Below are 18,157 nucleotides of genomic sequence, written 5' to 3' on the forward strand. Positions count from 1 at the left end.
CCCTTGGAGTATGGTTCCATGTATGGGATTTAAAATGTTCAGTGATGTCACAACTGCCAGATTCAAAATTTCAAATCATCCTCTTGTGCCAACACAGAGAGGCGAGCTGGATAAATCATATTGGCTGTCATTCATATTGGCACAGCTAGCTACTCAACACAGTGTTTACAGGCACTTGATGAGCTTATTTTACGTCACATACACTATCACAGAAGCACCAAGAGAAAAGTTTAGAGGGCATGTAATCACAATATACAGTAGTCAACATTAGAAGTGGATCAAAACTTTTCATCAAAGTTGTCCTAAAACCAAAATGCGTTCATGTCTTAGGACAACTTTAAACTTTTTTGATCCACTTCAAATGTTGACTACTGTATAAATGGCACATGGTCTATATTACTATAGTGTATAAACAAACATGGCTTCCTACTTGACAGCTAAATAACATCACTATGCATTATGAGAGAGTTCGCAGGGATGCTTTTTTTGCGGGAAAGTTTGGCGGGGTTTGAGCTGGCCACATTATCTCAGAGTGAACATGGAAAGAAAACTTGCTTGTGATGATATTTTGGACCTTCTTTTTGACTCAAACACTGAATCCGGCAGCAGCAGTGATAGACACCTGTCAGACTGACGAGGACGCTCACCTCCCAGAAAACTGTTCAAATGCGTCAACGATCCCTGCCAGTGAGGGCGCTGTTGTGGAAGACTTCCAACCTGGACGCCCAATCCAATCTCTCCACTAGACCTTGATTTTGACAACACTACCAAAAGTGTTCAAGAGTAGTCTGACAAATCCTTCTGAGGCAGAATGTTTCAGATTATTTATGAGTGAGCAACTTGTGGAGCAAGTGGTGCTAGAGCGCAACAGGTATACTCATCCATCAAAGAAGAAGAGGTTTGGGATCAAGCTCTTCATGCTGTGCGAGGTTCTGACTGGGTACGTCATCAATGTGATAGTGAACACTGGCTCCAGCACAGACATCACACACTCCAGGACTTGTCTGGGTCAGTAGTGCAGACACTGCTGGAGCCAAATCTGGGGAGAGGGCATACACCGTATGTGGACAACTGGTACACCAGTCCTTCTCTTTTCCATTGCCTGCTGAGAGCCAAAACTGGGGCTTGTGGCACCGTGAGGGCCAACAGAAAGGGCATGTCACGCTTCCGAGACAAGATGCCCAGTGGGGAGGCAGACTTTAAAAGTTGCAAAGAAATGCTGGCAAGTGAAGAGCCATGACAAATGCGATGTCCACATGCTGACAACGGTCCACTCAGCAGAGATGTCACCCTCTGGAAAGATGGACCACACCACTGGAGATGAAAAAATGAAACCCCAATGCATGCTGGACTACAAGAAGAAAATGGGTGCTGTGGATATGGTGTAATTGCGCACAAGCTGCAACACCTTTATGATTATTTGGCATGAAAAGGAAACATCATGACATGTTTATTATGATTTGAACAGATGTGAGATGTTCTAAACTTACCAGTAAAAAGGTTAATCAACACTTGAATACTGGGGCCAATTACAAGAAAGGCTGCTTTTAGCATCTCTGGCTGTTAACCAGATCACAGAATTCCATTAAAGAGACATGTTGAAAATGATGAAAGAAAAACGGACTAGCCAGCGAATTGAAAGAGAGATCTGAGAGCTATGGCGTGAAAGATGGACGAATGGCTATCACTTTATTAGCAAATAAATAAATCTAGGAAATTTTAGCCGAGGGCTCCCCATAAAATTGGCAACTCTGATTAATTACTCAATTTATTGTGGAGAATGAAATTCTAGGTCTATTACAGTGTTTAGTAATTAGAACAGAAATTGTTTTTTTTCTAGCTGACATTGCAGCACTCTAAAAACTGACACTCTTTAAAGATCTCAAAGGACACATTAAAACGATCATGCTTTCATCTCCTCTCCGCATTATGACAAGCCTGTCTGAATGGAATCTAAAATATTAGAGCAAACTGTATAAAAGAGAGAAATTAAATTGTCAGGGATGGACTTTATTAGCAAATAAATAAATCTAGGAAATTTTAGCCGAGGGCTCCCCATAAAATTGGCAACTCAGATTAATTACTCAATTTATTGTGGAGAATGAAATTCTAGGTCTATTACAGTGTTTAGTAATTAGAACAGAAATTGTTTTTTTTCTAGCTGACATTGCAGCACTCTAAAAACTGACACTCTTTAAAGATCTCAAAGGACACAGTAAAACGATCATGCTTTCATCTCCTCTCCGCATTATGACAAGCCTGTCTGAATGGAATCTAAAATATTAGAGCAAACTGTATAAAAGAGAGAAATTAAATTGTCAGGGCCACAGGAAGAGATTGTAGCAGTCAAGATATGTTTCAACAGCATTAGTTAGATAACTTTCACTAAACTGAGATGTATTAAGTAAGTTTATGAAACGAGAATAAAAGCCTACAGGCTTCTTCACAATGGCAATAATAGCATACAATCAGACTAATACCACACACTGTACCTCAAACGACAAGAAAGTCCGAACAGAAACTGTCTGTATTTTAAAGGGTTTTTGACTGCTTTTTTTCTAGGCTTGATTGTGTTTGAGGTGCAGTCTAACATGTTAATGCTTGGTTTAAAAAAAAAAAAAATTTTTTCACATAATTTACCTTTATTCCACACCACTCTGTCCCTTCTTTGAACGCTCTGAGGATTTATTGGTTTTATGAAGCCCCTCCCTCAGAAATACACAATGGGCTCAGATTGGTTCGCTGGCCCAGTGTGTTGTGATTCGCTAAACTGCCTAGTGCAGTCCAGAAGCGTCCCGCCCCTCACCTCAGCGGCATGTGCTCCGGTTGTATTGTAAACAATGGCGTCGTCAATATTGCTTATCAATTTGAGCCTGATTGAGACCCAGAGAATATTAGTGAAAAGGGAATGCATCTTTCATACACTAGTGGGTTCAAGTGTACTACAAGTGATAACTAAATACATTTTTTTAATACAGAGATAGTATGTTAAAAGCACATCTTAGTTCATTTTCACGGCGTCTCAAAATAGCACATTTGAGTACACTTAGATGTTCTTACAGTTTTTAATAATCATTTTGGCACCAATTTCAGAACCTTGATATCATTTTTCAAAACTCAAAACAGTCATTATTTGTAACACAGGCTGTCCAATGTTCCAAACTTTGCATGTCGCGTTCATATCTTTAAAAAGAAGCATTGGTTCAAAAATATTATAGGAACCTATGATATATCATAGGAACATTACTTTAGGTCACCCACACACAAGATACCCATAGTTTCACTGTGTAGTTGTTAGTACAATCATTAAATATACTAGTACAAAACACGTGATGCAGCTTTCATTATGGTTCTACGCATTCATACATCATTGTAATAGACTAGAGAGAAAAGTACAGACACTGGAATCATTGAACAAAATCTGAAAATTATTGATGAAATAATAAACTCGCAACAGGTTTTTGAAAAACTTTAGATAAGAAAAAACAGTAAAATGTCACCTGGAGTGTTCCTCACTGCACGTCTATGTTTTTATCAACCCTGTCTTGTGGATTTGGCCACAGGTTCTCAACCACATCATAATGGATGTTTTCATTCACTAAACATCTTGGAAAAAATCTTCTGTCATGACAAATCCAGGCCTGACATTGGTCTCCTCCTGTGATGTTATTGCATGCATCATCTATAGCCTGGAGAAGAGTGACTTGTTTGTAAGGGGGCCTATTGTGAACCTTCCACCTCCATGTGGAGAAAAATGATTCAGTCTGGTTACAGTAAGGAAAAGGGAGTATAGGGTTAAATACAAGGTGATACACTGATGGGCCTGAAAACATGATTGCACTCAGTGCTGTTGCTAGGAATTCTGGGCCCATTGCACTGGTTTTGCTATGGGGCCCCCTCAAAATCACATTCATTGGGGGGTGGTCAGGCCCCCCAGCGAACATCGTTCTGGGCCGCTCTCAACCTCTCCTCCATGTCATGGCCCAGTTAAAGCCTGCCTCATCCAAAAATATGAGTGGTTTTCATCAGCTTCCAGCTCTATCACCCTCTAATAAGACCAGACTCTAATAAAATCTCTAACAGAGACCCAGTGCGTATGTGGCAAGGCATCCAGCATATTACCACCTATAGGGGGAATCGGCAACCAACTGCTAACAGTGACACCACCCTGGTGGAGGAGCTGAACAACTTTTTTGCACGCTTTGAAACAACTGGGGAGGACACCACTGGAGGCTACGGACCCCCTGCTGTACATACAGACACACGAGGTGAGACAAGTCTTCAGCTCGGTGAATGCGAGGAAAGCTGGGGACCCAGATGGGATCCCGGGGAGAGTGATAAGAGACTGCGCCCACCAACTCTCGCAGGTATTCACAGACATCTTTAATTTATCACTGTCTGAAGCTACTGTCCCCCCCTGCTTGAAATCAGCAATTATTATACCTGTGCCTAAACAGAGTAACATCTCTTGTCTAAATGACCACAGGCCTGTAGAACTTACTCCTGTTGTCACAAAATGCTTTGAAAGACTGGTTTTAAAGCGCATTAAATCCACCCTACCTGCTCATCTTGACCAGCATCAGTATGCCTATAGAACACACAGATCCACTGAAGACGCCATTGCCACTACTCTCCACACAGTACTAACACATATCGACCAGAAAGAGACATGTCAGAATGCTATTTATTGATTATAGCTCAGCATTTAATACCATTGTCCCCAGTAGACTGGTCACGAAATTGTTTGGCTTAGGTCTTAACAACACCCTGTGTAGATGGATAAAGGACTTTCTCTCAAACCGTCCACAAACCGTGAAACTTGGCACACACATATCCACCAGCCTGACCCTCAGCACAGGGGTGCCACAGGGTTGTGTGCTGAGTCCTCTTCTTTATTCACTATACACAACTGACTGCACTGCCATCTACCCCACAAATACAATAATCAAATTTGCTGACGATACAACAGTTGTGGGACTAATAACAAATAATGAAATACCAAGGAAATACCAAAAAGACCAAGGAACTCATCATTGACTTCAGGAGGCACCGTGAGGACCACACTCCCTTAACCATCATGGGAGAAGAAGTGGAGAGGGTCTCGTATTTCAAATTTCTGGCGATCTACACATCTATTGCCTTCGCAGAGCCAATATCATCAGTCAGGATAAAACACATCCTTGTCACCACCTGTTTGCTCTGTTGCCCTCGGGAAAAATCTACAGTGCACTGAAGGCCCGCACTTTAAGACTGAGAGACTTGAAGTTTTTACGTTTTTATCCCAGAGCAATAATCGAACTGAACAAGCACTTTTGCTTTGTTGCCACACGAGCATTTCCCTTTTAACTATTGATACATTGTGTTTTTATCATTCATTTATTTATTACATAAGTGATGTCTTTTAATTATTTATTTTTATGGGTGTGTGTATGAAAGTATTCAGGTACTGCACAGCAGATTTTTCATTGCACTTCTTGTACAATGACAATAAACTTGAACTTATGTGTCTAGAGTTTTGAAAAATTACATAAAGGTTCTGTTATTAGTGCAAAAATTATCTTAATATACTAAAGTTATTCTTTAGTACTTCTTAAGTACTAAATTAATCCTAAATGTGTAGCATCCACATGAGCTTGTTTTTCCATCAACTGGTCAAAATTTACAGAAGGGCAAATTCTGTAAATTTTTTGCCTTAAAACTGTGCTTTATGCTGGACAGTATTTCTCCTCAATTGTTCAAATCACGGTAATCAAATCGATTTGAATTATAATTTAAATATGAAATGGTATACCTAACCGTGGGGGAATTTTATAATGATTTATCATCAAACCGGTAATCGTTCCATCCCTAATACAGTGCGACATCATGCTGTCACCATCACTTGGACTTTGAGTTTGTTTTCATTCATCCCACGTGTCCCTTGACCTGGTTTCACTTCTTAAGTACTAAATTAATCCTAATTGTTTAAATGTGTAGCATCCACATGAGCTTGTTTTTCCATCAACTGGTCAAAATTTACAGAAGGGCAAATTCTGTAAATTTTTTGCCTTAAAACTGTGCTTTATGCTGGACAGTATTTCTCCTCAATTGTTCAAATCACGGTAATCAAATCGATTTGAATTATAATTTAAATATGAAATGGTATACCTAACCGTGGGGGAATTTTATAATGATTTATCATCAAACCGGTAATCGTTCCATCCCTAATACAGTGCGACATCATGCTGTCACCATCACTTGGACTTTGAGTTTGTTTTCATTCATCCCACGTGTCCCTTGACCTGGTTTCTGTCTCCCCTTGATTGTGTCATTCTGTTCACATGAGTCTAGTTTATTATCCTCATTTGCTTGTGTATTTAAAGCTGCAGTCCGTAAGTTTTGCCTCTTTGTCGCCATCTCTGTTTGAAAACCTGGAATTGCAGCTGTGTGTGGAATTATCTTCCTTGCGTGGGTTGTGAGTCGGCACAGCTCCAGCGCAGATTAATCTAATGTTTTGAGGAGTATGTGTGGCAGTCAGTCACCGCACCGGTGTGGATACTGTACTTTGCACTCACAGATTCTAGCCTATGTCTTGGAATATATGACTCGAATAAGCATTTTCACCGGATATTATCATCTGAACAAGTAACAAGTCTGCCACGCTTGTTCTGACCAACTGAGGAAAAAAGCATTACAATAAATTGCTCTACCAATGGTGATTTAATCGAATGCTGCGTTCAAGTCCTCCTGGGACGTTCGTACTTATGAGTTGACAAGTCATAATTACGACGTCAGGTGCGTTCAAGTCAGTTTAAGAGATGAGAAAACTCGTACACTTTTTTTGTTGTCCTTTATATTTTATTTTATTTAACTTTTTTGTCCTTTATTTAACCAGAACAAAGTTTAAAAATTTGATTTCTGAGATTTAGAATCTCTTTTCAAGAAGGGACCTGGCCAAGATGAGCAGCCTTAGGTTGTCACAGTATTACAATAACAAACTTTAAACTAATATTTAGAACATTTGTATTTTGACTCTTCCTTTAATAGGTCACAGACCAAAGACTTAAAAGTACACATTGACACCACACTTCATGAAGCATCTTCAATTCATTTTGTGAATTATTCATACCCGCCAGCATTTGGGCACCAAAAGCACTGACATGCTTTCATCATTATAAGTAAACTTAACTTGTGCAGAGATTGGTGGGAACAAACATACCTCTATTAATAAGAAATATAAAGTCAGGACTAGTCTGTATGGGCTAAAAAAAGCAAATCATCTTACCAGTAAAGTTTTGATGGATGACGATTATAATGTAATATAAATAAAGATGATTACAATGACACAGCAATCGTACAATATTAGACATGCGATTCTGTTATTATTAGTGTGCAAATTAACAGACCGTATTTGTGCACTCTCTGATAGCTTTTTGCACAAGCACATTTCAGTATGGTTGTATGTCTGGCAAGTGATTTATAATGGACACTCGCTGAAGAAGTGCGTTTTCATAGGAGTTTGCGTTGGGGTCATTCCACGAAATCAGTGTCTTTTCCACTTGGAAAAATCAATTTACTTCACAGTTTTTGCTGTTGCACTATATACATAATTTGTGAATTATGAAAATTAAAAAATGTTTTAATTTATCTGGAAAAAAGCTTGCAGAAAATAGTTTTGTAGTAAACATCCTCAATCTTGAACTTGGTAAAACAATTACCTTTATTTACAATGTTTCAAGTCTTAATACTTTTCTTTTTGTTATACTGGGATAAATCATACCGTGGTGTATGTTAAAATTAGGGCCTTTCGCACCGCGGGAACCTTTTCATAGTACCAGAACGAATTGTGGAACTACCCACTTTTTGTCTTTTTCGATGTGGCGCCCTACCTAGACATTTGTCCACCAGCCGCTACTGGTCTTAATGTTTTTTAAATTCAGCTTAGCTACAGCAATAGCTGGATGCCTTTGTCCATGTTAGGGATTTCCTGGAAGGTCAAGTTATTACTTCTATGAGTCTATTTTTTAGTTTCTGCGAAAGAGCACCCTCCAGTTTTGAGTATGAATGACACATGCACTGCATTAGAGCAGGGGCACATGAACACATGGGCTTCAAGGGACTGACACTGGGGAGGGGGTCACCGGCTGCAGGGAAATTATATTTTTTTAATAATTATTTGTAACTCAAACACTCATTTTCAGCGACTCCCTGAAGATATGCCCAGGTCTCCTGGTCTTTGCTTCTGGGTTTCTATACGGTCACCAGAAAAGACAAAGGTGTGAAAGGTTACATGTTTTGATTGTGGGACAACTTTAACTCCAGATACTGAACTAAAGCTGCACTAGAGATATTACAGTTGAGAGAAACCTTATAACCTTTCATGAGCATGACTCTTTTTAAAATAAGTTTAAACTGTATTATATTCAGATTACACTAATGACTGTTTTCTCTGTGTATTACAGCACTGGACGAATGTTTAGGTATTATAATGTCATTAGCACTGCTGGTGTCCTGTAGTTGCGAGTTTAATTTATGGCAGAAAATGTAAACAAGGGGAAAAAATGCAAGTATTGACATGCAAAAAAAAAACATGATTAAAATAACAATTTTAAATCACCATCTTAACTTTATAAAATCTTATTCAGTGAGTGATTATTATTAAAACAGGTAAAACTCAGGTTCAAGAGATGCATTATGTTGTAGGAGCCATTTTCAGTTGTGTAGTTTTCTTTCGAGCCACTAGAGAGCGCAAAAGATATTTATGTTGTTGAATCGGCATCGTGACTGGGCATGAAGAAGGTCAAACTAACTTTTTGGCCGTTGTGATGGACTTAGTAGTTAGACGCTTTTTAAAAATGTCTTTATTGTTTGTAGCTGTTTGAATTTTTGAATCAAAAAGGAGACAATAAATGGATTGGAATGTCCAAGTGTATTTTTTGAAGTATGGCCTTTACGTATTATTGTCAGTCTTCTTTTCAAGTACACACGACGTGTCAGAAACAAGATCGTAAAATAGACAATCATGCACCTACAAACATTCTGTACACATTGATTTCAGAGAATGGTAAGATAACTGTGACTTTTCTGCCTGCATAAACCCTCTGCCCCGCATTTAAATTTTTGATTGTGAAATCATTCAGTTTGGATGTGTAGCTAATATGTAAATATTCATATGCCTGCATATACGTAATGGAATAAATGTACCTTTCTGGCTGCTATTGGTTGTTAAATTTAAAATTGTCAAAAAATTGTCAAAACACAATTTTAAATAGAATAGTTGATTTAGTACATTATATTAATGACCTGTAAATTAACAACACTTATATAAATACAAATAAGAATTATATCAAAAGTCATTTTTGATATTTTGTAAGTACATTTTGTGCTATGACAAGTAAATGAGAAAATGTTTTTTATTTTCTATAATAACTCATTAGCTGATGCATCAACATCCTTAGCTTCCCCTGTGTTGTAAAAGCTGTACGTTATGGGGAAAATGTTTTACGATAGTTTAAAATATTGTAACAAGTTTTCTGTTTTTTGTGAATTTATACCCACAAAAGGGACGACGTATCCTGAAAAATAAGTTTTGAAAAAAAAAAAATTAAATACAAATCATAAAATTGTATTATTTGAGTCACAATAGGATGGAAAATAGCAATACATTATTTTTCTGTTGTTTCTTTATGGTCTTGCCCTTGTTAGGGTTAATTACGGTCTCCCACACATAAAGTAGGCAGAAAAATACTGTAACCATGGTCATTTGTTTTGACACATTTTTATGTCTCATATTGTTAGAAATAATAATAAAGTATAGAGTAGTTTCATACACTTTTAGCATGTCTTGATTCAAATGCTGTTTATAAACAATGAAATAAAGTGTGAATACAGTGAAATCTCTGCTGATGATCATGTAAAGCTTTTCAGAAGTGCTGATTTCATGTTAATAGTTCCTGTTTTCACCTCATTCATTATGCTGCTGTCTTCAAATCACCTGTAAACTGCCACTTAAAGCTTATTACATTGGTGTAAACAGACTGAAACCAACTACAGTTCAACTAAGTTGGAATGTTTTTTTGTTGTTGCTTACACTAACATCTGTATACTTACTTCTGAATCAGTTTATTCTTGTTTTATTCATATATTTTTATACTTGATTTCTTTTATTTGTATATGTGTATTCATCTATTTCTTTGTTAGTTTGTTCTTATGATAGATAAACGAATGAAAAGGTTAAGGTTTATATTAGATCGACTCGCAAATAAAAATCAAAAACTCATAGAATGTGAGCTTTTACTTATATCTATACATCTTTGAAAATGTGAACACAAAACACTGAATGCTTAAAATGTGTGAAAATATTGAAAGCATCAATTCATTAAAGTCCGCATGAAATCAAAATGGACTTTATTTACTTTACTAGTTTTGTATCGGAAAAGCGCTGTACAAATAAACTTGAATTGAATGAAAAAACTTGAATTAAAATACTTTGTTACTGTCCACCCCTGTGTTTTAATCAATAAATGTTCTATTATAAATATATTTTGGATATTTAGCTGTCTATAAATCATAATTTATTTGTGAAATAATTTAATTGTTCATTTAGTTTCTTAACTGTTCAAGATTTTTTTCTTTTCATTTTACTTTTTAAAAGTTGGTTTTTAAAAAGTAACTAAGGGTGTGTTCACACTTGTCATGTCTGGTTCGATTAATACGAACTCTGGTGCGATTGCTCTGTTAGTGCGGTTCATTTGAGTAAGTGTGAACGCTGCTATCCGAACCCTGGTACGCACCAAACAAGCGAACCGAGACCGCTGAAAAGATGGGTCTCGGTCCACTTCCAAACGAACTCTGGTGCGGTTCGAATGAAATATGAACGCAACACGGACCAAATACTTCTAAACTAACCAAAAACAGGAAGTAATGACAAGATGCGACGCTATGCGACATGATTTGACGACACGGAACGAGCGGTGTAAAACCAAAACAAAATGAGCAGAGGGCAGACGTGGAGCAACGAGGAGGTAAAGTGCCTTTTATGAGCTCCTTGTGAGTTTGCAGGTGGTGAAAATAAAATTATATGTACACACAACAATGAGTGTGCTTAGTCCAGCAGACGGCATTAAAGCAGCACTATGTAACTTTTTTTTTTAAGATTTATTTTTTGGCGTTTTATGCCTTTTATTTCGATAGGACAGTAGGTCGACAGGAAGCGAAGTGGGTGAGATAGAGAGCGAGGGGGGGTGGGATCGGGAAAGGTCCACGAGCCGGGACTTGAACTCGGGACGCCCGAAGCGCAAGGCAAAGGTGCTACATGTCAGCGCGCTGCCCACGAGGCCTGCACTATGTAACTTTTGGTGCTCTAGTGGTTAATAAACAGAACAGCACACATCCCGCTGAAGAACATTCTAACCGGATCTACTTCTCTAAGTTTATGTCTCTGGCGATTCACGCAGGTATGTGTTACTCCGCAGCGGTGACGACCCGACCAGGCTACAATAGTCCAAATATAAGTACTTATTATAAGTGTACCGTAGTGATTCGGAATAAGACAAAAACGTGGTTTGGAAGATGAATTCATGATGTACATTTAGAAAATTTTGAACACGGAAAAAGTTACATAATGCTGCTTTAAGTGTGTTTGACTTAAAGCGGCGCGATCGGTTAATGGGTGCTTTGATATCATACACCTGCAGCGCCGCTTTAAGTCTAACGCACCTTTTGTTTGGGTGTTCGGTAAGTTCCCTCACGAATACGTCATTCAACCCGACCAATCAGGCTGTGAATGTATCTCTATGCCTTTAGGTTTGGTATCTTTAGGTTCGCTGTCAAAAATGCCAGTGTGAACGCTAAGCGGACCAGGACCAAATGTATCTTTTTTTCTTTTTGATCCGGACCAAATGAACCAAACGAACCGAACTACAAGTGTGAACACACCCTAAAACTATATAAAAAGCAACAATAGTTCAATCTTTCAATGCAATTCAGTACAGCATACTGTGATACAAGTTTTAGCTGTCATTGTGATGAAGTGGTACACATGCTCAGGAGAAAACAACATAAACCAACTGTGCAGCAAAAAAAAAAAAGGTAATTTGTTGAAAAAAGAAAATAGTATATAAATAGTTTATACGTACACATGGAGATATTTAATATTTAATTTAATATTATTAAAAATACTGTCATATTATTAAAAAAGTGCCATATATGATTAGAAACACTATAATATAAGTACTGCATTAATAACTGAATTTAAGTAATAAGTGGATTCACTTATATAATTTTTTTAAATTTTGTAAAACTAATAACTCATTACCTATTTATTGTTGCAGTTGTTTATTTTTGAATAATATGTGGCCCTAACAAAGATTTAGTTTTATTGACAAAGCTGATACAGATTACAGTTTTGCCTTTTAGACAAAATCATGAATTAAATACTATTAGATGTGCTGCACAATCTTTCTTTAGCAGTTATTTTCAGAGCACAACTAGACAACGTGTCTTTAAACATGTATTTAAAAAAGAATAAAACTCTGAATACATGTTTTATTGTTTGAATGGTTTACTTTTGTTGTGTAAATATTCCAGCACGTCTGACATTCAGCATTGGTGTTTGAACAGGACTTTTATTTTGGTGCGGTGGTGTGACGTCATAAGGCTGCGTCTGTGATTCGGCTGAAGGAAGGTTTGTTTATTCCTTTCAAAGTTTAAGTCAACGCTAACGATGTACATGGCTTACTTATTGTTTAACGTAAGACTAGTGATTTATCTGACGTTAATGTACGTTAGTTGTGAGAATATAGCGCATCAGTAACTTGAGTTACAGACAAGCTGACTTCTCGTTTCTCTCGTGAATAATTTAATAGAAAACACATGAAACTAGAGAGTGATGCAGAATCACCTGAAAGAAACATTAGAGCGTTTTCATCTGAAAATAGATTACAGTTGCTCTTTCTGAATTATACATTTATATGTTTCTCTGTTCTTCTCTCTTCTGGCGGGAGATGTTTACATTTCTGATCATTAACATTTAATTCAGAGTAGCCCTGAAACAATTAATAGTTTTACAAAACTTAAAAAAAGGTTTTGAGAACTGATTGTAACTTTGAAATTCAATTTAAAAAGTAATAATGGAGAAACTGAGCTTTTTGAAGCTGCTTGATGGATTAAAGGGGTCATATGATGCGATTTCAATTGTTCCTTTCTCTTTGGAGTGTTACAAGCTCTTGGTGCATAAAGAAGATCTGTAAAGTTGCAAAGACTAATGTCTCAAATCCAAAGAGATATTCTTTATAAAAGTTAAGAGTCAAGAAAGGCGGGGCATAGAGGAGAAACAATAATGTACAGTATGTGGAAAATAATGTGTTTTGAACCTTAAACCGCATAAACACATTTCATTACACCAAATACACAAAATAATGTTCTTTTTAGCAGCATCATATGACCCCTTTAAACACTGATTAAAGCACTCAGATAAACTCATGCTTACGACAACTGCTGCTCAAAACTGTAAATGCAACAAGAACTACAAACTATTTTTATAACCAACTGCAAATAAAGTAATTAAAGTGTAATCTAATGACTGCAATCTACTGATCATTTAGTATCTCAACAGATGTGTATGAAGTGTTTGTATATATTTTTTCTCATTAGTTTATTTAAGGCCATTAACTATCACTGAGACTGACTGCATTAGCAGTGCACTGACGACTCGACAAGGGAGCTAAACTCATTTAGTTTGGATCTATTTTTCTTTGTTTAGTTTTTCTCATTTTAATCATGACAGTATCGAACCACACAGGAAAAAAACTCCCGGTGAAGCAGCTGAGATCCACGTGACACACGATTATAAAGATGGCGTTCATTAAAGAGGAGAGTGAAGACTTCAGGATTGAAGAAGTATTCAGTCTGAAACAAGAAGATACCGAGGAACAAACAGGTTGGTTTTCATTCTCATTTGATTGTTATTAAAATGTCAGTCTCTATATTCAGTCTATATTTTTGAAGAATGTCTTGTGACTGATTGTCCAAATTTAAGTGGTTTTATTTGACATGGAGCCTCGTGTATAAAAACATGTTGAGATCACATGACCAGACAAATACTAATGCTGCCTTCAAGAGAAGCTGAGAAGGTCCTACATCTATGTTATGTCATGCATTACAAAAATAACTTAAGAACATAAATACATATGAACCTCATTAACTGCCCAATATCAACTTCTGAACTGAAAACAATGACAGCCATTCATGTTCATCACTTGACTATGCAACTAAAAAAAGTGACTGATTTGTTGTCATGAAGTGATTTTTGTCTTCTCATCCTCAAAACCAGTGATTCTGTGGAAAGATACTCAAGATGTAGATGATTTTGCTTGGTTTGTTCAGGGCTGTCCCGTCACATATTTGATTGACACGGCAGTTTTACCTTAGTCCCTCCCTGAGTGAGCTGTGAACAGTCCGACCGTGATTGTTTCAACGCCGGAGCAGGAACGTAGACAAGAGTGGCTCCTAAGTGGTTGAAGTTGATTGAGGTGTTTGTTGTTGGATGTAATAATGAACACAGCAGTCGTCACTCCTGACGTCTGAGCCGCTGAAGATGCAGCGGATTATGTTTGTTTTTGAAGGGAATGATCTTGATCTGCTTAAATGCGTCTGTTCGTGCAAATCATTCGTGATCCAGCTTCACCTCCAGAATGAATGAATGAATAAGGCATTTATATAGCGCTTTATTGTGTATTGTTGTACACCCAAAGCACTTTACAATCATATGGGGGTCTCTCCTCAACCACCACCAGTGTGCTGCATCCACCTGGATGATAACAGCAGCCACAGTACAACGACGCCAATGTGGTCACCACACACCAGCTACAGGTGGAGAGGAGAGAGAGTCATAGAGCCAATCAAGTGGATGGGGATTATTAGGAGGCCATGATTGACAAGGGCCAGTGGAGGGAATGACACCGGGGTTACACCCCTCCTCTTTACGAGAAGTGTCAAGGGATTTTTAATGACCACAGAGAGTCAGGACCTCGGTTTAATGTCTCATCCGAAAGACGGTGCTTTTTGACAGTATAGTGTCCCCATCACTATACTGGGACATTAGGACCCACACAGACCACAGGGTGAGCATCCCCTGCTGGCCTCACGGGGTGGGGTGAGCAGAGCTCATTAGCATTTAAAGGGACATGCGCCTAAACAGGTTGCAGTGAAAAGAACTGATTTTGACAAGGTAAAAAGGGTGTTGTTTTACACTACTATTGAGAAATTTTAACCAAAATATGTGATAAACTTTTCATTAAGACCCTAAAGAGTCATATCAACTTGTGGAAAATGGGCATCCTATGACCCCTTTAAAGGGATTGACCAATCTGAAGGATTTTTGAGATACTGTTAACTTGTAGAGCCTCTTACTGTATTGTCAAAACAAGAAAAACAACAACAGTGGAATAAAAGGAGTATACAGCTATACAAAATCTAATGCAAAATAGATAATCATGATACTGACAACACATGTTACACCTGGTCATGTGCTGAGTCAGAGCGGTGCAAACTCACCTGCCAGTAACTTTCTATTAATTCTGATGGCCTTGATTAGTTTGTTCAAGTGTGTTCGATTAGGGTTGGAGCTAAATTCTGCAGGAAATTGGACCTCAAGCACTAGAGTTGGGAACCGCTGGCTGAGAGTTTAGAGTAACTTGGAACCTTGGAGCAACACTTCTTTGTTTTAGAGATAACCTATTTAATCTTTCTTGAGAAGGAGGGGTCTGCGAATTGGTGCCTTTCAGATCCTGCATTTTGATTGGCTGATGCTGTCAGAGGTGGCCAGTGTATGCCCCTCTCATGAGTTCTTCAAGTTCTTGTTTAGAACAATGTCTTTAAGGTTTTCCTATGTATAATTCTCTTTCCAAGACAGTGTCATAGCAGTGAAATCTAATAATAATATCCGCCAGGGAAAGAGTATAAAAGGAGGAAGGCAGAGGACTGTGGGCTAATACTAAGCCCTGTGGCACTCTATACTTGTGTTTGATGAAACGCATAATTATTTACACGTGGTAGCAGTTCGATAGATTTGACTTACTCCCGTGCTGTTGGGTACAACGGGGTGACGAGGTCTCCCCATCGTTATCGAAAGATTGTTGGTAAAGTTTTGGCGCCAGGTGGTGCAGGGTCGGCCACGTTTGGGCACCAATGCATTGTCATTGCAATCGTAGAATATGCCCGGCTAGCCCGAGTCGTCGCTGTGTGATTGTAACTTGAAGGCTGTTGGAATTTCCCCGCTGCAACACTTTTTCTTTGGTTATGCGGTCAATATACCGGATCTTGAGAATGCGCCGGAGACATCGCTGGTGGAATGTGTTTATCCTCCGGACAGTGTTCGCTGTTAGCTTCCACATTTCGCATGTATAGATTGTGGTTGGGACAACGATGAAGGAGTATAGTCATAACTTGATCTTAAGAAAGATTGAAGCTGACGACCAGAGGCCTGTTTCACAAAACTAGTTTACCAAATAAACCAGGCTTATTTCAGTTAATTGGACTCATTGTCAAATGATTTGGTTCCATAAAGCAAATTGAACATAAATCAAGTTCATTCACTGTGGCAACTTATGCTGGGAAACTAACCTGGGCTGCGTTTCCCAAAAGCATCGTAAGCCTAAGTTGATCGTAGATCCATTGGTGGCAATGGGTCTACGATGTACTTAGGCTTACGATGTTTTTGGGAAATGCAGCACTGGTCTGAGGCAGGTTAACTGTCAGGCTAAGCTGAGTTCCTCTAACACTGACCAATAGAAACACATTGATGCACTACTATTCTATTGCGTTCCGTCTGTTTAGCTCACGTTCACTCGCATAAGCCTTGCCCACTCCTGACAGCAAAATGGAAATATTTGGATGACTTTCTAACATTTGCAGATGGAGAATATACCTGTGACGTCAGTTAAAACACAACGTCACAAATGCATTAAACAGCACAAATATATTTGCTGTTTGCCATGGTGGATTGATTTGATCCATGATCAACATTAAGGGCTGCTTAACTCTTTCCCCGCCAGCATTTTTGAAAAAAAGTTGCCAGCCACTGCCAGCGTTTTTGCTGATTTTCACTAAAATTTCATGCCCCCAGAATAGTTTGTTATATGAATATCTGACCATGCAATACAAAATAATTTTTTTTCTAGCTTTAAGCATTGTTTTTTTTATTTATCAACACTTGAATGTAGGTAGGTTTAATAAAAAAAGCAAAATTTTGAGCAAAAAGCTGAGAAAATTTCATTTTTATCAAATACTAGCCTACATCTGGATCATATTCAGAAATATTATCAAAGCAAAGATGCAGTAGATTCCATCAGCACTCCCAAAGCTTGCACAGGCCTTCCTGGATTGACATTTCACTCTGTAACATTAGGCAGTTTTCATTTATACGCGGTTAGTGTTGATGATCGCATTATTTTTCATATGCATATGCATACATATGAGATTCTGCGTCTTCCTGGTCTGTGTTTTTGATCGGCACACTCAAGACTCATTCAGGAGATGTGTGATAGCGCCCCCTAGTGTATAATAGCAAGAACGCGGAAACCCGGAAAATTCCGTGTTTGGCAGGGAAGCGTTGTCTCATGAATAACGGAAAATCCCGTGTTTGGTGGGGAAAGAGTAAAAAATAAGTGTGCACCTCAAGTTATCTTGACTCACTGAACATGGATCAAATGATCAAATGTATGAATTTAAATTGTCGTTTATGGAACCGCTTTAGCCCCGATTGATTTGTTAGGTCATTTCAAGTCAGAATTTTATTCCTCTTTTCTGAGTGTCTTTTATAAAACAGGCCTCGGATGTGCTGGATGCATCGTAAAGCTATTTTTTTTTTTTTTTTTTTTTTTTTTTTTTTTTTTTTTGCGACCCGTAAAAATGTCCTGCTTGCACATGCCAATTTAATGGCATTTTTTTTTTTTTTTTTTTTTTTTTTTTTTTTTTTTTTATGCGACCGTGTCCCCCTCCCCTCTGTCCCACACACATGTAAATAACATGCTGTATTATATATAGGTAGTTTACACAAAAACTTGAGCCAAGTTATCAAGATGTGTATATGAAACAATCATGTCTGACCCTTCTCACATTTTGTATGAGGAATATTAATTTTTGCCTATGCTAGATTGAATAGGCTATATTATGTAAA

At 37.9% G+C, this 18,157-nt stretch overlaps 2 protein-coding genes across 9 annotated transcripts in view; both read left to right on the top strand.

Moving 5' to 3' along the window:
* Window positions 1-18,157, top strand: part of LOC107680186 (gastrula zinc finger protein XlCGF57.1-like) — a 398,670-nt gene that overhangs the window by 90,127 nt on the left and 290,386 nt on the right. The gene's annotated exons all lie outside the window — the stretch shown is intronic.
* The window catches only part of LOC107680196 (gastrula zinc finger protein XlCGF8.2DB-like), a 163,056-nt gene that overhangs the window by 90,089 nt on the left and 54,810 nt on the right, over window positions 1-18,157 (top strand). For 5 of the 7 annotated variants that reach the window (XM_016475986.1, XM_016475991.1, XM_016475990.1 and 2 more), the window contains exons 1-2: window positions 12,622-12,664; window positions 13,766-13,918. The exons of 1 other annotated variant lie outside the window; for it this stretch is intronic. In XM_016475986.1, coding sequence (XP_016331472.1) covers window positions 13,834-13,918 — 85 coding nt within the window. In that variant the 5' untranslated portion in view covers window positions 12,622-12,664; window positions 13,766-13,833. Of the gene's footprint in view, window positions 1-12,621; window positions 12,665-13,765; window positions 13,919-18,157 lie in introns of those variants that run through there. One more of the 7 variants, XM_016475987.1, reaches the window with a different exon arrangement.

The sequence above is a fragment of the Sinocyclocheilus anshuiensis genome, unplaced genomic scaffold (genome assembly GCF_001515605.1).
Source record: "Sinocyclocheilus anshuiensis isolate Anshui unplaced genomic scaffold, SAMN03320099.WGS_v1.1 scaffold492, whole genome shotgun sequence".
NCBI classification, from domain to species: Eukaryota; Metazoa; Chordata; class Actinopteri; order Cypriniformes; family Cyprinidae; genus Sinocyclocheilus; species Sinocyclocheilus anshuiensis.